Source organism: Lontra canadensis, unplaced genomic scaffold (genome assembly GCF_010015895.1).
Source record: "Lontra canadensis isolate GAN:19392208 unplaced genomic scaffold, GSC_riverotter_1.0 scaffold34, whole genome shotgun sequence".
Lineage (NCBI taxonomy): Eukaryota > Metazoa > Chordata > Mammalia > Carnivora > Mustelidae > Lontra > Lontra canadensis.
In genome coordinates, this window is record NW_022631028.1 from 5,236,046 (window position 1) to 5,260,003 (window position 23,958).

At 39.4% G+C, this 23,958-nt stretch overlaps 1 protein-coding gene across 2 annotated transcripts in view; it reads left to right on the forward strand.

Annotated features, from left to right (window-relative positions):
- The first annotated feature begins 4,015 nt into the window (after positions 1–4,015).
- Positions 4,016–23,958, forward strand: part of TAFA1 (TAFA chemokine like family member 1) — a 509,913-nt gene continuing 489,970 nt past the window's right edge. The window contains exons 1-2 of one of the 2 annotated variants that reach the window (XM_032867351.1): positions 4,016–4,507; positions 6,436–6,556. In XM_032867351.1, the coding sequence (XP_032723242.1) occupies positions 6,439–6,556 (118 nt within the window). In that variant the 5' untranslated portion in view covers positions 4,016–4,507; positions 6,436–6,438. The remainder of the gene's footprint in view (positions 4,508–6,435; positions 6,557–23,958) is intronic. The other variant, XM_032867350.1, reaches the window with a different exon arrangement.

The window sequence follows — 23,958 nt, forward strand, 5'->3', positions numbered from 1 at the left end:
CTGGATGGGGGAATTGGCCCCTTCAATGGGTTTCCCATATAATTTAATAATACAAAGTATATGTGATTTCTCTTTTTTTTTTTTTTTTTTAAGACTTCATTTGGAGAGGCAGGGAACACTCCATAGGATATAGAAATCACCTTTGAACATTTATTCTTGGTCCTTCTCTTCCTGAACCTCTAATATATTTCTATCTCTGTCTCTCTGACCCCCACCATTTTCTTTCTCCCTCCTAGTTTTCTCCTTGTTACATCCTCTACCTCTCTATCTCACTTTTTATTATGCAGGATGATTTGCTGAATATTCTTGGCTATTTAAGCATTATGAGTGTTTTGGCTTTTACCCCTAGTTATTTTCATTGGGCTTTTGGTAGGAATGAATGTGGGTTTCTCCATGGGGCAGAGTTCTAATAAATAGGCTTTTCACTCTCTCACATAAACACATGGGCATACACATAGATACTGTGTTTGAAATGTGTATCTTTAGGAGTTTGGCTTGACTCGTGGTTTGAACACCTAACTGTGTAACTATCTTGAATTAATGAAACTGGATGGGCTAAAACAACAGTGCTATAGTCCTTCACCTTTTGAAATATCGTGCCTGTACGATCAGGACATAACCATAGGCCACATGAGTGATCAGTCTATAACTCATGGATGATCAGTATCCTGAGGGATTCTAGCAGTTTGGTTTGATGTGCATACTGCTGGCTCCTCAGAGCTTAAGGCAGAACATAAAAATTCAGTTAATACATGGACAGTACAAGTTAAAATCCTCATCAGTCAGAGTAGACTAGGTTGTGCTGCAATAACAAATAGCTCCCAAATCTTAGTTGTTTGAAGAATAAAGTATTTCTTAGTCACTGTGTATATCCAGTATGGGCTGGTGGGGGTAAGGGAGGGCCTGGGCTCTATGTGATCACTCAAGGATCCAGGCTGTTAGTGTGTCTAGTCTCTGTTCTGGGGACAAAAGAGGGAGTTGCTTCAACAATTAAATGCTGCAGCCTCAAAAAGACACCATCAATTCTGCTGATACTTCATTGGTCAGAACTTTATGGCCCACTAGACCATAATGGAATCAGGAGACACAACCCTACTATGGCCAGATGGTGGAGAGGCCAACTTCTTTCAAAGATGTGATCAGGGGCATCTGGGTGGCTCAGTGGGTTGAAGCCTCTGCCTTCGGCTCAGGTCATGATCCTGGGATCCTGGGATCAAGCCCCGCATCGGACTCTCTGCTCGGCGGGGAGCCTGCTTCCCTTCCTCTCTCTCTCTCTGCCTGCCTCTCTGCCTACTTGTGATCTCTTTCTGTCAAATAAATAAATAAAATCTTTAAAAAAAAAAGAAAGATGTGATCAGGTAGTTTGCTCTCACAAAACAGTTGGAAGAATAGACAAAATTGCCTTAAATTCCAATATTTGTTGAAGTTCATATCATTTAGGACAAATGGTCATTGGCTGCAATACAATGGACTACAAGGTATTTGGAAGAAAAACATAAAACTACGTTGATAGTCTTGTTCCATTCATGCATATATAGAAAGTCTTTATTTCAGTCTTTTAAAAAAAATAACAATGCTTATCTGAGTGCCTTGAACATAATCCTTTAGTGAGTATTTCAAGTTTATTAAATTGAATGAATTTGTAGTAACTATGTTTAGCCTTAATTTAATCCCTAGAAGGGAAGAACATAATGGTTCGTTTTTCAAAATGGTAGCCCTTACTACTAACTTCCTTTTAACTTGAATGCATTAGCATAGCAAAAACAAAACCCTCCCCCAAAAAAAAATTCATGGAGCAGACTATCTTCCACACTTCTATATTTCAAAAGCCAAGAATGTACTCAATATATACCTATTAAATGAATGAATAATACTTTTTTGAGACTATCTTAATGGTAAAGAAATGAGAAAAAGTAATGGGTAATTTTGGAGGATTGTTTTAACCCTGAAATTTTTAAGATTTTATTTCTATGATAGAGAGGGAGAGTATGTGTGTGTGTGAGAGAGAGAGCGAGCGAGAGAGCGAGAGCATGAGCAGGGGGGGAGGGCAGAGGGAGAAGGAGAAGCAGACTCCTGGTGACCAGGAAACCTGATGCAGGGCTCAGTCCCAGTATTCTGGGATCATGACCTGGGCCAAAGGCAGATGCTTAACCAACTGAAACACCCAGTCAGCCCAGCTATGAAGTATTTTCTTTGAGTGTCTAAGACATGGGTTCTTGCACCAGATCATTGGAGTCTGAAACCAGCTCTATCACTTACAAGCTATATTACCCTGTGCAAGTTTCTTAATCTCCCTGTTCCCCCTGGGAACACACCTCATCCGTGAAATGGAGATAATAATATTTATCTTATGGGGTTAGTAAAAAGGATTAAATTATACCTTATAACCAACATACTATAGAGTAGTACTACTCATAGGAAAGGTTTACTAAACATTAGGTGCCACACTGCTGTTATTTGTGCCTTGATATTGCACCATCGGTATACAATCTCCATATGTATCACCAACACAACAATAATGAACCACAGAGATGACACATGCACTACTGTTACTTTGGTGTTGTTACACGTACATTACACAGTGGGAAAGACCCGTGGGAAGGACCCATACATCTGCAGGGGCTCTCGCTCTTTCACTCTGTGTAACATGAGCAAATGTGATGGTTTCCAAAGTCACACGGTAGCATCAACCGTGCTTTATCTTTTTTTTTTTTAAAGATTTATTTATTTGAGGTGGGGAGGGGCAGAGGGAGAGAATCTTGAAGCAGACTCCCCTCTGAGTGTGAAGTGTGACGTGGGCCTCGATCCCACCACCCATGAGATCATGACCTGAGCCTATACCAAGAGCCAGAGGCTCCACCCACTGAGAAACCCAGGTGCCCCTTGGAACCTTCTTTAATAACACCTGTGCAAGGCAGGGATATTCTGAGGCATTTCAAAAGGTTTGTGAGGAGGGAAAATCATGAGAATCATCTTGATTTTGAAAAAAAATATGAAAGACTTGGCCTATGACATTGGCAATCACATTGCTCTCGTTCTCTGCCTTGTCTTCAAGCATCTGACACATAGTAGGTGCTTTATAAACAATTCATGAAATAACTGAATGAGTGTTTCTGAGAATCAGTGCTCATGCAGTCCGTAAGTGAAAAGTAGGTCACCTTATGTGCAATTTTTTTAAAGATTTTATTTATTTATTTGACGGGGAGAGAGAGAGAGAGAGATCACAGTAGGCAGAGATGCAGGCAGAGAGAGAGGAGGAAGCAGGCTCCCCGCCGAGCAGAGAGCCCGATGCGGGGCTTGATCCCACGACCCTGAGATCAAGACATGGGCCGAAGGCAGAGGCTTAACCCACTGAAACACCCAGGCGCCCCATGTGCATTGTTAATTTTGAGATACAATCACACTATTTCTGAAGAAGAGAGTGTCAGAACCATAGTACTAGAAACAAAATGTTCGGTTTCTGAGTGTTTCCTCTCCCTACCCCAGCATGTTATTGGAGGGAGAGGGAGATTTTTTAAAAAAACACTTTGAGCATATTTCTTTGTCAAAACCCAGTCTCTGGTGCTGAAAATGACATGTTTCTATTTATTAAACATGTTCAAAAACCTCAGAAGGTTTTTATTGGGCTTATGCATATAAGCATCTATATTATATTCCAAGTATGCCATATTCCCAGATTTAGCTGCCAAAACAATTGACAGACTTAAATTTGTATAAATCTAACAATATTTTTGGTTCACATACTGGTTCAAAGGCCACGAAGGGGTAAGAAATGGACCATATAGTGCACTTTTGCATTTACTAGTAGTAGTCTAACACCCATTAACACTATCAGTATTTTGCAAAATGCTTTTTCTTTTGTTTTTTCTTCCCTCTTTACCCTTTTGGCAAATGAATGGTATCAGTGAAAGCTCTAACAGAACATACCAGACAATATAGTGTTAAAGTGCTGCTTGAGTTGCTGAAGAGTTAGTGGGCAGTCATTACAATTCCCTGTAGCTGTAATAGAGGGTAATGTCACTTTAAGACATGTGATACTTTACAGAGGAGGGATGTATTGAAACAGACTACTGCTACTTACAGCACCAGCACCGTATAGCAGCCCTGCTCCTACATTTTGCTGCCTTACTCTGCCCCGACTGCACGGGACTGGGGATGGTCCGTCATTAACTATAAACTGATTCTCATCAGGATCACTTCAAAGGTCTCATCAGCCAGAGGTGACGCCAGGAGATGATTTAAAGGTGAAAATGACAAGGTTTCCACCCCTCAAACCTTGGCTCCTTTTCTGACAATACAGTCTGAATGAACCCGATGTCTTCTTTACTGTGGAAATAACATTGGAAGAGAAAAACATATTTTTTAATCCTGATAAAGAAGATTATTGGGAAGATCTTAAAAAAAAAAAAACAAAAAACCTCCAGTTGTGCACAGATGGATTTTAGAAAGTGTTAGAGCTTTCCAATGAACACTAATAGAGTACTCTGCTCTTGGCTGGATTTTTCAGGTAAGAAGCCTCTTTAAGGATTTAAGATTCAGAAAGCAGATTTGTAACCTATTCAGTCATATCTAGAGAACTATGTAAGGCTGGATGCATTATTTGGTGGAAAACACCTATTAACATAGAGACAAGAGAGTGAGCAGTGAACCGATAGGCAGGAGCCTTGGAAGTGCTGCTGAGAATTTAAAAAAAAGTTAAATAAAAAAGGAAAAAGAAGGAAAATACTGCAAATGTGAAGTCACAGTAATCTTTTTAAGTGCTAAAAGCTATGGGGGTGAAGAAATGAGCAAGAGAAAGCAGAGTCATGGAAAACTGTTAAGTTTTAATTGTGGTAGGCTTTTTTAAAGTTTAGATGAATTTCTAGTGCATTTTAACTGAAATTCACAAGTACTCAGTGCATGCACAGTCACCTCTATTTTGTCTTTCTATAATTTGCAGGGTATTTTGAAAAGGCCCTTAAACGCATTCATTCCAAGATTCACAGAAGGGGTGTTGCTATTTATCTCTACTGAAGAGAATGCATCTATGTTATACTGATAGTTCTGAAAACAGTGAGGCTGAATCTGTTGTGTACAAAAGTAAACAGTGGGCAGTGAAACTAATTATAAAGTGAGTGGTCCATCTGAATCACAGAGTGAGGCATGAAAGAAAGGCACCATGCTGTTGCAAATAATGTTTTCCTACTTTGCACTTAATTATGATTGTCACCGTTCGTCTATTATAGTCCTAAACTTCTTTTAAATACTGCATCTCTCTCCTAAAGCCCATAAATTATCTTGTATTATGTCTTTATACACACACATATATATAATGTATATTTCTGCTTTCCGAACATCACAGTTTTTGAAACAGTGCCAATTTCCTTGAATAAAGAAACCACTCTGGGAGGTCACTAGCAGATTTAAATGTATAGTTGAAATACTTGTAGTGTATCATTTGACAGCAGAAAAAATTTTAAAAGGAGCAGTCTGGGTTCTACAGCTCTCTTTAAGAGAAAATAATAGACTTAACTGGATTCTTGTATAGAAAAATGCTTCCATATCACTGGCTGAGTAAGGACGATGCTTCAAGTTTGATTAATTTGGCAATATGAAATTCAGCATAAGGTGTTGTTTGAGAAATTGGACAATATGTAGCGCAGTTGAGCCTCTGTAGCTCGTAAGATCCTTATAGGTGCAGATAAGACTGTCAAAGTTTCAGCGCCTGAGAAAAGGTATATGTTCATCCCTAAATACATACACCACCTGTGTATGCATATTCATCAACACTATACAACAAATGCCACGATGGGATCTTAGGTGGCAAAGCAATATTGTAAATTATGGCTCGCTCTAGGATAGAAGCATAGATCTTGCCTCTGAAATTCATTCTGGCTGAAGACAATTCCATCTGATTTTAAGTCCAGCCAAAAAAGACCGGTTCTATCAGGAGATTACAACATGCCTCTGAGAAATGATTACTTAGTTTAGAAGACAGCAGAATGATTAAAAATTCATGACTGTAGAATTAAAAAAAAATGCACTCTTTCCTTCCAGGCTTATGTCAGACTTACAATGAAGTTAGAATGAACAGGAGTATGCAGCTTTTCAAAGCCTGGAATAACTATAGTTTAAAGATCATCGTGTAAAACAGGCTGTATAGGCAGGATACTGTGCTTTAAACTGCCTAACGGAGAGTCAAAAACTTTTATTTATTTTTGTGTTCTGGCAGTCCTTGGAGTTTGGCTTTGCAGAATTTCACAAAGAATTCATGATCTCTCGGGGAAGGCGTTCCCTCAATCCCCCTTCATGGCATGACCTCTGCTGGGTTAATTTCAGCCAGCAAAGTAGCAAAGGGGACATGACGTCTGAGACCCTCCTTCTCTCATCAGTGGGACTGACTGAGCTGGGGGCTTGAAGCTGGGGTTAATCCTCGCTATCTCATGCTCTCTTTAGAGAATGGCAATGGTCTCTGCGATGTCCTGGGTCCTGTATTTGTGGATAAGTGCTTGTGCCCTGCTCCTCTGCCATGGATCCCTTCAGCACACTTTCCAGCAGCACCACCTGCACAGACCAGGTAAGTCGGGCGCTGGCTCCCCTGCAGCCTCCAAGTCTCACTGCTGTCACCCTAACAGATGGTTGAATGTAAGTGACAGAAAGTGCTACCCTGCGGGCAGCTTGCCTCTGAATTCCAAGACTGGAATTCACTGTTGGCTGGATGCTTTGGGGAAAGGTGAGGGGGATACTAAAATGCCCTAGAGGTATTTCTATGAATCTCTCAGGAAAAAAAAAAAAATGGTTTTCTCTAAGAGTCTCCCTACCCCCTTCCTCACACCTTAAAAAAGTGAAGTCATTGGTTTTGGGATGCTTTGGCCAATAGCCAAAATCTCTGCAGAAAATGGGATAACTTGCAAGACTTGATGATTTTTTTTTAGAGAGGCAAAATACGATCTTTGCAACGATAAAATAATGTGTATGGATATTCCTTGTATATCTTATCCAGTGTAGATACTATAATCTCGGTGTGTATGTGGCTAAGGATTTTGTGGAGATGTTAGTGCCAGAATTAACTTTGGAAGTAGTTTGTTAATGAATAAGAAATTTAAAAATAACTTACTATTTCTTGTCTGGTTTAATTTGTCTCCTTTCCTTTCTCCCTTCCTTCCTTCACTTTCTGTTCTTCCAGTTTGTTCCGTGGTGTTTTTCTCTCCCTCTTTCTCGGTACTTTCAGGAACAAGTTCCCTTTAGCCTGATTCTCCCCCCCCCACACACCCCCCATTGAATTTTGATTTCCGGACGCATTTTGCTTTTCTTCGTCTTTTTGTTTAAAGTATATCTTTTACCCTTCCATGGCCTCACTCTTCAATCTGGATTTTTTTTTTTTTTCACCTTCTTTGCCTTTCTCGTTACTGTCCCCCAGCTTGATTGTCCTTACCCTTACCGGTTCTTTGAAAAGATTTCCTTCCATATTCTGTTTAGTTTCAGCCTTGGCATTCATTTACTCCACCCTCCACCTGCGCCGCCCACCCCCATCGCCAAGTCTGGGCTCCGGGGACTAGTTGCGCCGCCAAGCTCCTGATCTTCAGTTCGGAAGTGCTCCCAGCCCTCCATCCCCTCTCAAATGCCTTCCTGGCCTCCTCCCATACGTTCGGCTGGCTCCAGCTGCGCGGTCCAGCGTCCACGCCTTTGCCTATCTCTGGCTCCGCAATCCGCCTGGGTACCAGTCCTGGGCTCGTCGGCACAATCGTCCAGCAACACCTCCCCGGGCTCTGCTTCCAGGCCTGCGGGCAGGACGGAAAGAGCGAGGGTGCAACCTGGGGTCCTCCCGCGCGCCCGCAGCGGACTGGGCTGCGGAGGAGCGCCCCAGCGGGTTCGCTGCAGGAGCCCGGGCCACCCCTCCCCCCGGCACCGCCTAGGACTCGGGAGGAGGAGGGGTCGGGGTGGAGGAGGGGTCTGGGCGGCCTCAGCAGGGGGCTGCGTCAGGGCCCCAGCCTCCCTCACTCCCCACGCCCTGAGTCTAGGAAGGAAGGCGAGGGGGCGCTGGTGCCCCTGCAGGTGGGCATGGAAACCGCTCCGCCACCCCTGCCGCGCGCTTGCATTTCCGCCTTGTGGGTCCTCGTCCCCGAGCGGGTACCCCCAAGCCGGGAGGCTTCGGTGCCGAGGCGGAGGAAGAAGAAACGTGGGTTATGGAAGCCCCGGTATATCTCCAGTTAGTTAATTACCAATCTGTTCAGGCAAAAATGTCTGATTTGTTACATTCCTACAAATAACGCGGCAAATCGGCATACATTGTAATAGTTAACAGTAAGAATTCGTAACAAAAATAACTATTGTGAGTGTTTTAGGCACACTCACGTTGTCTTAATCCGTCTATAAGTAGGTGTAATCGCCCCCCCCACCAACGCGCACCGCCCCCCCACCAACGCGCACCGCCCCCAATCCTTCTGTTGCCCAGGAGACTGAAGTTCTGAGGGATCTGGTGACTTGTGTGAGACCGCACAGCCAATAACTGCCATTGGAAGTCAGGTCGGTCTGATGTCACCTCCCTGGCCTGTTTCCCAAGGAGGGCATAATATCTCTCAGGGCACAGAATAATCACGCCCAGTAGCCTCTCTTTGGGGGGGGGGTGCGAACTGTTTCGCATAATTTGTGAAAACTTCCAAGTTATGTCAACGCACGGACTCATTTAAACTGCAAAAAAGGTGTCCGTGGCAGGACTTGGTGAGGGGTGGCACAAGGCGATGGCAGCGCCCAGGACCGGCCCTCATCTCCGGTGCTTAACTTGAAGCGGCTTGACCTTGGGAAAGTCAGTTTTCTTCTCTGGGCCCAATTTCCCATTTAGAGATACTGTGAGCATGTAAATAAAATAATTTCTGTGACATTGCTTTGCAAACTGTAAAGCTCCTTCGTGAATATCAGTGACTCTGATATCTACAAAGGTACACGGTAGAGGTGCTGAATGAGTAAAGTTTTGCTTTACTCATTTACTCATTTACAATCCATATAGGACAAAACCTTGTGTTAATCTCCCGATTTTTTTTTTTTTTTTAAACTATGTAATACCTAGCTAGAAAAAGACCGCTGCCTTTTCGGCTGGATGTGTATAGTCGTGAAATAGAGTATATTTTGCAGTGAGCTTTCATTTAGACTATCTGTTCATCAGTTAATACAGGAGGGTTTTTTGTGGGTGATTTTTTTTGTTGTTGTTTTGTTTTGTTTTGTTTGGCCTGGGGTTATGGCTATGCTACTTCTATTAAGTAAACTCAAATCTTTATGGGGCTTGTTATCAAAAGATTATAATTTTAAACTGAGAAACATGTCATTAAGTGTTGACTAAAACCAAATTCAGTATTTGCTTTCTCCACTGTCTATTGGTAGAAATTGCTTATTATCATCAATGCATGGTCTATCTTATGTCGGCTACCCCCAAGAAATTGTAGCTTGGAACCCAATTTTAACCCCAAATGCTTATATATTTGAGATCCATTTCAGAGTCATTGATGAAATTAAGAAACTATATGTACTCCTTTCTAGATGCAGGAAGATTAAAATGACATCAAACTGAAAGTCCAATGGTTCTATGTAATAGGTTTATTCAACTTTCTTGGGTTTTCAACAATAGCTGCGAAGATTAAAGCGATAGATCTTGGACACAGCAATATTCTAGATTCAGTCGGAAATGCAATCTCCTCTAATACAATCTGTTTTGATTTTAAGAGTAAATGTATGCTTTTTTTGATGAGAGTTGTGATGTTTCCCTTTGTGAGTCTTAAATCTTCAGGGACACTAATGAAATGTGTATGAAAACAAGAGAGAAATCACGGCCAGTTATCTATGACAATCCACCCCTAAATGAGCAAATAAATAAATAAATATCTGGATAAATGAGCAAAAAGGAAAAACATAATCTCATTTTCTCAAATCAGTTAAAACAAGTGACATGATGAGAAAAAATGAGACACCAGGCAGACCCTGAGCTTTGCCACATTTGCCTAAGCTTGAAAAATCACCTCTTTCATAAAGCAGGAGCAGGCGGACACCGCATGCATACCAAGTATCCGGGAAATGTGAAAAATGACAAATCTTTCCCTCAGAGCCCTGAATGGGGGGAGACTGAAGGCTTTACAGCTGCCTCCTCACCTGCTTAGGAACGGCTGGCCCCCCTCTTGCCAGCCGCTTACACGCAGCTTCGCCATCCCCTACACAGTAAGATTGATGGTGTTCCCATCCCAAGCAGCCAATTTCAGTCTCTCAAGAAATAATCCACTACACTGACAGATGAGTGGAATTTGACGCGTTGTCCCCCTCATCAGACTGTACCGCACCTGGATGGCACCAGCCAGCCTGGGTCCTGTATGGGAAATGGTTAGAGATCTGGGCCAATTTCTGCTGTCAAAACATGAAATCGGGACAATGTTTTTGTGAGGCCGTGAATTTGAGATCTGTCTTCTCAATGCAGTGGGTTAGTACACAAACAGAAAGAGAATATGTTAACCAGAAAACAGACTGATTTTAATAGATTCCCCTATAGTCTCTAAGTACTTTCTATTTTTCATATTTATGGTATTAGGAATGCACCATTTATTTTCACTTACCAGTTAGGAAGGATTAAAACAGTGGATCAAATGGAAGTGAATTTTAAAATTACACAAATGAGTAAAATGTGCCGTAGATTAATAGATTTGTAATTTCAATAATTTAATATTTGGCTAAATCAAGTTTTTATTTTAGGAACAGTGTAGGAAATTACCATAACAACTTGAAGAATACTCATGCCTTTTATGTATATAAATAGTAAAGCTAGAAGGGGACACATAATTTAAAAAGAGACAGACTGAACAATGAAAACCCAAAAGTGGTGTGTTCCCTGGTTTCAGGTAATTAAAACAGCTTCAACTCATTCTAAGCATCAGGTGTGTAACAGGTGAAAAAGATGGAATGGTTTGCTGGATGTAACTTTCTAATTTAGAATTAGTTTTTTCCCCCTTATGGATATATGAATTATGACAGTAATTTTAATGATTACTTAATTTCGAGTGTGTGGGCATGTGTGCGTGGGGGGGCGTTATTCGTGAAACTTAATAAAATATGGATCATTTCAAAATACTTTAGTAAGAAAAGATCCTTGGGATTCTTTAGTAATTTAAAATTACAAAGATAAATTACATGAGACAAGAAGTTATAAGTGCCTAATGAATCATTTATTCTTGAGTCGCTGCTATTGTATGACAGGTGTGTATGGAAGTAATATATGGAAAGATCACTCTGAATAGAATTGTCTATGTAACTTATGCTTGGCCTGATTTAAAACTATATTAAACAAACTATGTAGTTAGAGGGAGGTATACATTTATGACTTAATTATTGCATAATGGAACATCACTGTGCATTTAAAAGTGTGATTTTTTTGGTTAAAATATTAAAAAGCATTCTTGTATATCTTTACCATAGTATTCAGTATCACTTTATTGAAAGCTGATTAAAGAATATGCGTTAGAATACCAAGGCACATTACAATAAAGGATTGTTTTACAACTGTAGTATAGAAGATATCGTCAGAACAACAGTGGTTGCATATTGGCTTTCTAAGAATTCTTACCAGTACTGGATTGCTAAGTGTAGTGAATTGACCTAAGGATTAGAGCAGACAGGTTGTTATTTGGTGTAAGCTGGTGCTAGTAATAATCCATTGATCATCTGATTGATGTTATTGACCTTGTCCCAGAGTCAGAGTACACCTATGGACATTTGATAAGACCTCAAAAGTATCAAAACCAAGTAGAAATGCAAATAACTATTTCCTGTCAATCCCCTGAATTTATAAGAGAATTATCACAATGCTATATAAATACTGTTACTTATGTGAGCTCAAGCCTATGGCCTCAATTCATCATAGTTAAGGAAAATAGATCTTAGGCCACACTGAAAATAAATATTTAGAAGCGGCACTACTAAACATTAGCCTTCAGTTGTTAATTTCTTAAAGTTCATTTAAGATGGCAACTTGAACTTTTTGAAAAAGTCTTCCAGTTTTAAACTGCGTGAAAATCTCAAAGCTTTAGTATGTAAATTAGTATACCATTTTTTGAAAACAATTTGGCAACGTCTCCCAAAATGTAAAATGCACAAATCCTACACAATTCCATTTCGAGACACTTATCCTAAGAAAATGATTGGACAGGTGTGGAAAAAATGTATGCAAAGGTCTAGTTAATTTAAGGGCAAGTAACTGGAGGGGGGCTTTATGTACTTCGAAAAGAGATAGGTAAAATAAATCCCCCACAATGGGATTCAATGTAGCCACTGCAAAGAATGAGATGTGTTTATATGTATTTCTAAGGAAAAATGCCCATGATATACTGCTGAGTGGAAAAAAAAAAAGAAGAAAAGATACAGAATATGCAGTTTCAAAATCATTTTAGAAACAAAATATTAACACAGGCATAAAAGATGTCAGAAAAGCTATAAGCATTTTATACGTATTATCAGTTAAACCTAGTGGTAGGACTAGAATGCCTTGGACTTCTTATTTCCTACAGTTTTTGGCTTTTATTGTTATATTTTTAAATTTTTTTAAGATTTACTTATTTGAGAGAGACAGAAAGAGAGAGAATGAGAGAGAGCAGGGGAGGGGCGGGGGGGGGCGGGGAGAATCCCAAAGCAGACTCCACTCAGTGGGGAGCCAGAAGTGAAGAGGGGCTCCGTCCCAGCACCCTGAGATCATGACCTGAGCCGAAACCAAGAGCTGGACGGTTAACCGACTGAGCCACCCAGACCCGCCAGTTATGTGTTTTTAAGATTTGTTTTTAATATTGGAAAATATTACTTTTTAACCGAAAGCTTAAAATATTAGCTCTAGTTTTATGGGCAAAATTAGAAATGTATCAAACAGTATTGTCAGTTTAAGGGGAAAGAAGGAAGAATAGGTAGGAAAGTATCATGAGGCACTTTTCCTTTTAAGAGCCTTAATCCAGTGAAATCTCTAGGCCAGTATGTTCCAGGAGTTCACAAAATACAGTAACCTCAAGATGCTGCTTGGAAAAAGACTATTAAGTGTTGGGGAAGTACTCATTGTCTGGTATATTATCCTCTTAGAGATTTACAGTGCATGGAAGTGCATATAAGTTCTGGAAAGATTTACAGATAGGAAGCCTGATTGTGTTTAACTAAAATTTTCCAATTTTTTTTTTTTAATTTGGGCAATATCTAAAGTGCCTATTCTTATCATATGCATTGAGAAGTGTGAGCCGCTGTGCTATCCATCTGCTTATCTCTCACTTTTAGTTAGGAACTAGACATATAATAGGGGCTCAAAAAGTGTTTGTTACATTATTAAGGAAAGAAGGAATGAATGTTCTGGTAAAATCTGTAATTCTCTTTCATTTATTACTGCTCGTGTGTGGGTACGTATGTATGGATCGTTGGATATGCCTTTGTGAGTGTGTTTATAATTTAGGGATGCCACAAAAAGAGAATGGTATAAATATTAAATTGTCAGTATAACACACGTATGTATGTGTGTATGTGCATATTTGTGCAATAGTTTGTGTAGCTATTTACTCTATTTGACAGCAGTTCCATTAACTAAAATAACCCAAGGAATATGCTTACAAATGTAGTAAAACCTCCAATCCCTAAGGTTTTCAGTCACAGCACAAGTTTTTTTCCTACAGATTTAGAAAGTACTGTAAGCGCGGTCTTAAGGGACTGAAGAGAAACTTCTCTTAGCAAATAGGAAAAGGCCTCTGCTTTCAAATTTTTTGATATCAAGAGAAAACTTCACTTCATCTTTGTAGCAGGGAGAAATAACAGACAGCAATTTTTCCTTTCTTTGGGGTAAAAAGAAAATGAATTATTTTGTTAACCATTGTGTAAACTAATTAGATTCTCTAACGCTAATGTCCTCAAAGCACTTAGGGAACCCTGTTGGCCTACTGTTTCTTTCTCCTCTTCCATTTTTATATAATAAAGATCCAGAGAAAGAAAAAAGAATTGATATAATCGCAGCGATTTTCTCTTGGAAGACTGATAGATATGCTCAGTGATGTGGCTATTCATGAAGCACATTCTTCTTCCATGCAGGGAAGGAGTCGGACCAAACCTCACCGTGAGTATGGGAGGGAGGAAGACCTACACCCTCAGCCAAGGTCATTGTTCTGCTGATGTGATGACCTGTATTTATGTTCACGGTGCCCTTACTAGACCTTCTCTTTTAGACATGCTTTCATGTCACTCAAGAATACAGGCGAGCTGACTGAGTCTGCATATACCCAAATTACTTTTTGTTTCCCCCTCATGTGAATGAAAAATGGATGGATTGAGTCATAGGCTTTGAAGTGAATACAGAATGCCAGCTCCCAGGTTTAGATGAGCTACTGCACAGAGAGAGGAAAAAGCATGGTAATGCTCTTGAAATTGATAATGTATCTTAGATTCAGGTCAGCAGGCCAGTAGGTCAGACTTCCCACTGATGAATCATTCCCACTGAATGAATGTTGTATAAGTATTCAATAAATATTTTCTCATGCACTGGGCAAGAACTTTACATCCTTTAAAAATGCAAATACTGGCAGGAAAGTACCACCTTAAGCCTTTTTTATATCGAATGGTAATGAGGAAGGAGCTTCACAGTAGGGATGGGACACTGGGGCATTCAGGATCAATTGTCAATTGCAAGCCTGCAGTAAGAGGGTAGAAGGAAGCAGTGGTTTTCGTATTGTGCATAGACGCTCCAAAGAGGCCATCTATGCATGCTGCAAACATAAAGTATATTCCTGTCCATCGTAGATGGACATGGCAAATACCTTCGTGCACCAGCCAGTTAGCAAAGATGATTGGGCCAGCCTGAGGATCACTGTGGCTTCTGAAGAGCATGTGGGCCTCCAGAGGGCAGGTCACATACTTAGCTATGCCCGAGATAGGCTCAGTGTGACTACATCATCCCATGGTTCAAGGCAAGTGGGAGACTTAGACTTTTATGGATAGTTTCCTTATCTTTTAAATGTCAAGTGGGTCAAACAAAACTTGACTCAGGGCTATATCCCACCTGCAGGTTATTAGTGTGTGACCTCAGACAAGATTATTTCAGGCTCCACCATTTTTTGATTTCTAATGAATTTGTCAAATCCTTTTACGTGAGCAGGGTAGAAAGAGGTGAAGGCAGTGGGGCTAAAAGGGCAATTTTTATGGACATCTGGCTTGGCTTATTTAGCTTATGCTTGTGGCATATCCCAAATGCTAAAGGGCTGAATCTCTGGGTATTTTGTAGACAAGCTACTAACTGATGAAGGAGCTAATAACAGAGTCTGATAATCAAAGAGCATTTATATAATGAAGCCAAGGTCCTGAACAGAGGTCTCATTTTGAATCTTAGCTAAAAATAAATTAATTTTCCTTTAGATTAAAGTTTGGCAGAAAGAGTAAACTATAAATGTAATGAAACAGAAGCATCAGGCAGTGGCATCATGTTGCCTGTATAAAACCTTTAATTTAATACTTTATTATAGTTTCCAAAATCTAGTCTGCAGTCCACTAGTGGGTTATAAATTTATCTTGGAACTCAACAGTGTTTTGTTTTGTTTTTCCTGCTCTTGTTCTTTTCAGATTTCGTGTGCACTTATTTTGCCTCTGAGTACAGTCTACTTATTAGTATAGCAACTGAATTATCATTCTATTAGAATGACATGTAACGAAGGTTTACTGAGCTTCCCTACTTCACTATTCTATTAAGAAAACTGGCTGCCAGCTCTTGGGGACATTGCAAAGTGCCTGCATGAAAATAATTAGAATTCATGCAGTTTGGGGAGGGATAATTTGTTACCAGTGTATCTTGAGTGTTGTTTGAGTTGTTTAGTGATTTTGAATTGCTGTGGTCTTCGCTTTTTAATTATAAATTAGTGTTGGTTTAGTTTCATCACTATCAATTAAATTTGCTGTGGGCTGTTTCGTTAACCCTATAGTCTGTAATGATGCATGTTTGCATATTTGTGATTTTAGATTTACCAAAGAATAGACGTGAAGACATTCCTGAATTGTGGCTCAGAAATGATTTACCTATATCCATACTGGAAAACATGTATATGCAATCACTCTCAAACTTATTTCTATGGTGACACTTCTATAGTGACATTGTTTATATACTGCCTGTGAACGTATGCCACACAATTCTCAAGGAACATAACATATTTGGTTTATCTTTCTATCCATAGGGCATCATTTTGTAATCTATGAACATGTTAATAGGCTCATCTTATTTTATAAAAATAATTAGTGATTCATAAATGTATTTTTCCAAGTATTTATTAACTGAGTATTTTTCCACTGGGAAGTCGAAACAGACAGGAATCAGGTATTTCGCCTCCTTGGCATGCTGTAGACAGGAAAGTTTGAATACCCCTATTTTATGAAGAAATTGTAATGAGAGACCAGCCCCACATATATTTCTGAATTTTAAAATGTGTGGCATGGCAAAAAATAAAAATAAAACCATTTTTTCTGAAAGAAAAGAAGATATAAGACAGGATAAGGTGCTGTTTGGAAGCTTCTCGGATGAGGTCTTAATAGGTGAATTGTTTTTGTAGCTTCTCATATCTCTTTATCTGATGAAAATGCAAGACACCATGTATTGGACGTGTGCTTGAGAAACTAGGTCACTGGGTGAACATTTGTAGGGCAACATTTTTGACAGCTACTCCCAGGATTGTTTAGAAGTAAAAGCAGATTTATGGGACACAAGCTGCCAATCTCCAGCCCTCCATCTATCACAGGCCCAGGTAATCAATCACAGTGATTGTTCCCATGGAGCCAGGATGTGATTTCAGAATCTTTCTCGGTCCCGCTCCAGGCCCCGCCTATCAACTGACTGACACTGGTATGCAAGTTGGGAGTCTTTGACCATCTCCCTTGTGGGTTAATTGACTGACTATCTCCAGAATCTATTTCCTATCCAAAAAAAAAAAAGTACACGCCATAAAATATTTCCTTGAAAAATAAGAAAAATGAACCAACTGCAATTAAATCAAAATTTAAATAGCTGCATGTCTTGTAACTACTATCTACGATGATACAGCTTTAGACAATTCTGTCCGCTTGTGAGAGTTAAACAACTCTCTTTTCATTTCCTCTAGAAGTTTTTATTCCTTTCTCCATTCTTCTGTATTTCTATGTCTAAGATGCATAATGGCTTCTGATATGAGCTCTAACCAAACAGGGTGCTCCGTGATCATAAAGCATGAAACCACTTATTCTGAGCAGAGAAATTTGGGAAGTCCCAAGGGGGGGGTGATTTTGTGTTGGGCTTTGAATGTTGGTTAGGAAGTTGGTTAGGAAGCTAGCTGGGGAGGATGAAGGGTGATGGTTTCAACTAAGGGGAACAAAACACATAAATCTAGAGGCAGATAGTAGTGATATGGTGGGCTCGTGACTTGGATGGCTATTGGCCTTAAACCAGTTGGAGAAACTTTGTATTATTCCAATTAAAGGGGAGACAAGATTTATTTTTTCTTTGTTACCGTTTTCTAATCCATGGGCTGCCTTTCAGTGTACACTGATGGTCATAGGTGGAGAGCTAGGTAAGATGGAAGGGAAGAGTCTCAGTATCTACAATTAAAGTCTCTATGGAAAGCAAGTCAGTTAATTAACAAAAATCCAGCCACTGTACTCTGTCCAGTTCTCAGTGACCCATTAGACCTTTAACACCTTTGAGTTGTTGTTACCTTTGTGTAATAAAAGACCAAATATGTCACTACAAGTTGATTTTAAATGTCTGGTTATTATATTAGAGAAAACTGCGTATCCCTAAATCAAAACCTGAGGATAATCATGTCTACTTCTAACATACAACAGATTTAATACTCATTATTCGAAAACTGTTTATTGACGACTTATCAGGCACAGAGAACTACACTTCCACACTAATGGCAGTGGTGTCACCTTATTCTAATCACTGGTTTAACCCTCCTTCCCCCAACTAGATTGTTAGCCCAGAGAGGGTAGGGAGCCCAGCAGTCTTACAATGCCTGACACAGAGTTGGCTACATGGTAAGGGCCAGTGAGTACCTACTGAACGAGTGAGTGAATGAAGGACCCTAAGCATTTGATATTTCATTGAATCCTCGCAATAAACTCGCGGGGTAGAACATCTTTCCCCTTTGCCAATAAAAAAATCTTAAAAAATAAAAGGTAATTGATTCGTTCAAAGTCATCTAGCTTAGAATGACAAATTGAGAATTTTTCCAGCCTTTAAATATTTCCAGCTCAGTTTCCTGAGTGTCAGCTGTGGGTAGGCCTTACTATGGGTTGATTCTTATAATATGGCATATGATCTATACCAGAACCCAACATGGGAGGTTCTGTTATCTCCATTGTGCAAAACACTGCAAAATTGCAGATATTAATAAAGCTGGAAGGAAAACTTGGGTTTGGGATTGACTCTCACTCAGGTGCTCTTGCCATCACAACCAGGTACGACTTTAGCACTTAGGAACCAGCTAGTCCTGGTTAGTTTAAATTACAAAACAAGGGATGCCTGGGTGGCTCAGTTGGTTGGGCAGCCAGTTGAGATCCTGGGGTCCTGGGATCCAGTCCCATGTCAGGCTCCTTGCTCAGCAGGGAGCCTGCTTCTCCCTCTGCCTGCCACTCTCCCTGCTTGTGCTCTACCTCTCTTTCTCTCTCTTTCTGACAAATAAATGAAAACTTTTAAAAAAATAAATTACAAAACAAATTTCTGTGTTGAGGGGCATTTTTCTGCATTAGCAGACAACCCTGTCTTGGGCATTTAGCTTGGCTATATCATGCAATAATTTTGAGTCTTGTGGCTGGCTGAGTAATGCTCTGGTCTTACTTTTGCTATGCAACAGGCCTGGCTGAAAACATGCTTTCTTTTCTTATTAGGATAATAGCAACTCATTTTCAAGTTTTTTTTTTTTTCAGTCTCCTGGGTTGTTTTGTTTTTTGTTTTTGTTTTTAGATCGTGGAGACCCTTTTTTGTGCTCCACATGGCAAAGCAACAAAATAAGATAAATCTACATCGATTAGACTCAGACTTAGTGTAGATTTTCTGTTTTACTTCACATGAACTTCTAAATCATTCACACTGGAAAAGGATTCTCCTTAACTGCAATTTAACTTTTTGATAAGATTTTTTGGGGACATTTATCATGTTGAGACTTTATAAATTATCTAGGATATTGTAAAGTGGGCTGACCTTTCTAGTAAGTGGTTTGATCATTTGCAGTAGTGTCTTTTTGCTAAAATATGGAATTTTCTGTCTTCACATTACACTTGCTAGATCCATGGCCCAGTAACATGCTAAATTGCTTACAGAATCTGATGGGAGGTCTCCCTTTTAAATTCCTCTCAGCATCAAAATAAATCTCTCTGCATTTTCCAAAAATATCCCTGTGGGTAATCATGGTAAATTCCTACTCTATAGCCCACTCTTTCTATGGTTATACCAATGCAGACATTGCTAATCAACCCAGATTCAACCTCTGAATCCTTCCAGGTACAACACTTCAATCATTGAGTTGTTAAAAGAGATAGAGATGATTTCAAAAACAACCACAACCACCCCAAAACAATCATCACTTAGCATCTATTATGTTGCAGACTGTGCAAAGTGCCTTATGAGGACCTCCCTCTTTACTTTGGAGATAAAACATACTGTCCATTAAGGGTCTAGGCTGTTTTTATATGTAATTTAATTCACTACTCAAGGTGGGCCATGTTCTTCATTTAAAAATTATGATTTAAATAATTAAGTAAGTTAATACATATAGAGTACATGGAAAACTTCCTGAAACAGGGTAAAGTACCCTTAACTCAGGGTTAGTGTAGCATCTACATATATCTTTGAGAATTAGATAGAGTTGACATACTGTGGGTGTTTTACCTGACCTCACCCTCTTTGCCACCAACTGCTCTTGGCGCAAGGAACTTATAGAGATAGGAACATCTTGGTGTACAAGGTAAACTAGGGGTTTACATCCCACCTCTGTCATTATTACACTATTAGCACTAAATGTGGGCACATTAGTGTCACTCTCTCTGCCTCACCCACAAAATGGGGATCCATGTTTATAAAATTCCCACTTTGCAGGTTTGCATGAAGAGTAGAGATGTCTGTTCTATACCTCCCATGCAGTAGGTATCTGGCATATGGCATCTTATTATATTATTATGTAAGTATATGAATGTCAAAGCAAAGATGATAGAGAAGTGTCTCATACCAACACATACATCCATTTTTTATCATATGAAAAAAGGATGCACATAGAAGTTTTACAACTTGAGGGCACCTGGGTGCCTCGGTTGGGTAAGCATTTGCTTTTGGCTCAGGTCATGATCCTGGGATCCTGGAATTGAGTCCCACATTGGGCTCTCTGCTCAGTGGGGTGTCTGCTTCTCCCTCTCCCTCTGCCCCTCCTCCTACTCATGCTTTCTCTCTCTCTCTCACTTGCCAGCTCTCAAATAAATAAATAACATCTTTTAAAAAAGGATTCCATCTTTTGATGGCTGAGGAATATTCAATTGCATATATATAGATATATGCGTATATATACATACCACTTCTTTATCCATCAATCTGTCAATAAACATCTGGCTCTTTCCATAATTTGGCTATTGTGGACATTGTTGCTATAAACATGGGGGTGCAGGTGCCCCTTCAGATCACTACATTTATATCCTTTGGGTAAATACCTGCTAGTGCAATTGCTGGGTTATAGAGTAGCTCTATTTTCAACTTTTTGGGAAACCTCCACACTGTTTTCCAGAGTAACTGTACCAGCTTGCATTCCCATCAGCAGTGTAAGAGGGTTCCTCTTTCTCCACATCCTTGCCAGCATTTGTTGTTTCCTGACTTATTAATTTTAGCCATTCTGACTGGTGTGAGATGGTATCTTGTTGTGGTTGTGATTTGTCTTTCCCTTATGCAATGTTGAACATTTTTGCATGTGTCTGTTGGCCATTTGTATGTCTTCTTTGGAGAAATGTCTGTTCATGTCTCTTGCCCATTTCTTGACTGGATTATTTGTTCTTTGGGTGTTGAGTTTGGTAAGTTTTTTTTTTTTTTTTTTTTAATAGATTTTGAATATTAGCTTTTATGGCTAATCTCTAGGTAATGTTTAGCCATGGGTTCTAAGTCAGTATGAACAGGTCAAAACTTAGAGCAACCTTCCTTCAAACAGCATTTTCATATGTAATTATTGATGAAGGTGCTATAATTAGTAACTTTAGTAGAGTCTGTGCAATGCCAAATAATGATGAAGATTCATTAATTAATTTAAACATCTGACCGATAACTCATTAACAGGAAATAGTTCAAAAATCAGTGTTGGTCCTCTGTGATTCTCAGAATGGATTATATCCATCTATGTTTCTTAGGTGTTTTTTCTTTTTTACAATAACTTACACACTCTTTATTACAGGACCCATCGACTAAAAGGTACATACTGATAAATGCGTTAGTACCTAAATGTTTACAGTTTTCATCAGGGTGCCATTTATGTGTACTCATATGTGTACCCCATATTTTCTACTATGAATACAAAATATATCTTTGTGTATTAAAGATTGCCTAAGTGTCACAGGGTCTAATGTTTTAAACAACCACTCCCCCCAAATGAAGTGCCATCGTTAGTTTCTTATGTTTTAAGACACTAAGGAATTCAAGCTAGTATGCATAGGATCTTTGGCCAAGTCACTTAACATTTCTCAGCCTCAGTTTCCCTTTCTGTGAAATGTAGAGGATAATGTTAATATGAACCACAATGGGAATCATCCCATAACTTAAATAAATGCCTTTGGTGAATGTAAACAATTTTATAAATATAATTTAATGAGAACGAGAGGAAGAGAGAAGAACAGTTAGAGACATGGATTAAAGATATTGTAAGATGATGATAAATTTGCAATTTATGTTTCAGAGTATTTTTTAACACTATACCTAATAGGCAAGAGCTCTCTTCTGAAAAGGTCAAAACCTCACAGAAGCCTTGCTCAGTTATTTGATAAAACTTTATTATCTCTTTTTTACTGTCCTCATTAACATACTTCAAAAACTGCTGTTAAGTATTTCTGGCAAGCACAGCATTGAAGTAATTTTTATAATAGTATAAAGGATTTATTAATTTTAATATTTTCATGAGTCTCTTTATATTCAATTATGACATTAATAGGCTGCCAAAACAAACTAGAGTTAATTGTATTTAATTAAATTGTTGAAAACAAGTAAGGGTAGTTTATTATTATTGTAAGCAGAAAGCTCTATTGATGTACTTGTTTGTGTGAATAAGATCTGGTATGAAGTTCTTTCTTCTGGGTATGGTATTATTCATCAACAGAAAGCAGTATAAAATGCTAATTAAAGAGAGTTGTCATTATAATAGAACTCTTGGAGGGGAAACTTCACATAGTATTTATAATCTTAAACCCAGTGTTCGGTAAGTGTACTAAGGATCCAACCAGGGGAGATATCCCTGTTTTTCACTGTGTTGCCTGAGGGGCTCCAGACCATCTTTTCACATCCCCTTCTTTCCTTGGAGGAGTTGTTTGATGGTAGGAGAGTCTAAGATCTGGGTCAAGGATTTGGGGGAAAAAAAAGTACTTCAGAAGAGACCAGAAGAAATAGGAATAACTGTACCAAGAGTTAGGGATGGAGTTTAGGTAGCAAAGAATTTGAAGCAAAGATAACAGAATTATGAAGGCAGATACGTAATCTGAGGAAGATCACAATATCAGGGAAATAGCACTCCTTTGTCATGTATTAATGCGTGTAAATATTTTGAAGACAGAAGGACACAGAGTCAAAACTGACTTTGGAAGAGATAAATATATAATTCAGCCTAAAAAATTAACTCCTTAATTCTGTCTGTTTTAGATATATATTAAATATAGATTTTTATTTAGTAGTTACTATGTGCGTGGCATCGTGCTAAGAATTCCATATTCTTTCATTTATCCTTACACTTAGCCCTGGAGGCAGCTACTTTTTTTCTCTTTTTTCCACTGATGAAGGAAATAACATTCAAAGAATTTAAATAACTTGTCCGAAGTGTACAGGTAATAAGTGTGAAGCCAGGATTAAAACTCGGATAATCTGGTTCCAGATCCCAAGCTGTTAATGACTGAAATTCTTCGCTTCTACCAGTATTGTTTTCATTGTGATGGATGGTACTAAGATGGAAATAAATGCCCCTTAGGATAGGCTAGTTGATACTATGGTAACCTTTCAGTTCCAAATCTCAATTGCTCAAGGCAATCTTTATTTTAGTGAAGTTTATGGCTGACTCATCTGTGGTTCCCTGAAGTTGCCTAGAAGCTGTGCTCCGTGTTATCTTCAATCAGAATTAAGAACAGGGGCACCTGGATGGCTCAGCGCGTTAAGCCTCTGCCTTTGGCTCAAGTCATGATCTCAGGGTCCTGGTATAGAGTCCCGCATCGGGCTCTCTGCTCGGGTGGCTCAGCGGGTTAAGCCTCTGCCTTTGGCTCAAGTCATGATCTCAGGGTCCTGGTATAGAGTCCCGCATCGGGCTCTCTGCTCGGCTGGGAGCCTGCATCCCTCTCTCTCTGACCGCTTCTCTACCTCCTTGTTATCTCTGTCAAATAAATAAATAAAATCTAAAAAAAATAAAAAGAGAATGAAGAACAGCATCTATTCAAAATAGTTCTGTTATCATGGCAGAACAAAGAGAGAGTTTCGGAGGTAAGATCAGTAAAAAAACCCTTCAGCCTGAAAGTAATACAAGTCATTCTGTTCACAGCTTATTGGCCAGCCCTGGTCATGTGGTTCAACCCAATGATAAGGGGCCACAAAATGGGTTTCTATCACGAAAACAAGACCGGGAGGCCAAGAATGGGCGATATTGAGTGTACAGCATTCATGGCAACCCAAAAATGCCTTAGGGGTTAGGAAATGACATGTTCTTTGCTATAGTACTCTTCAACTCTCAGATATCCAAGTTTAGTTGTCTTCGCTTT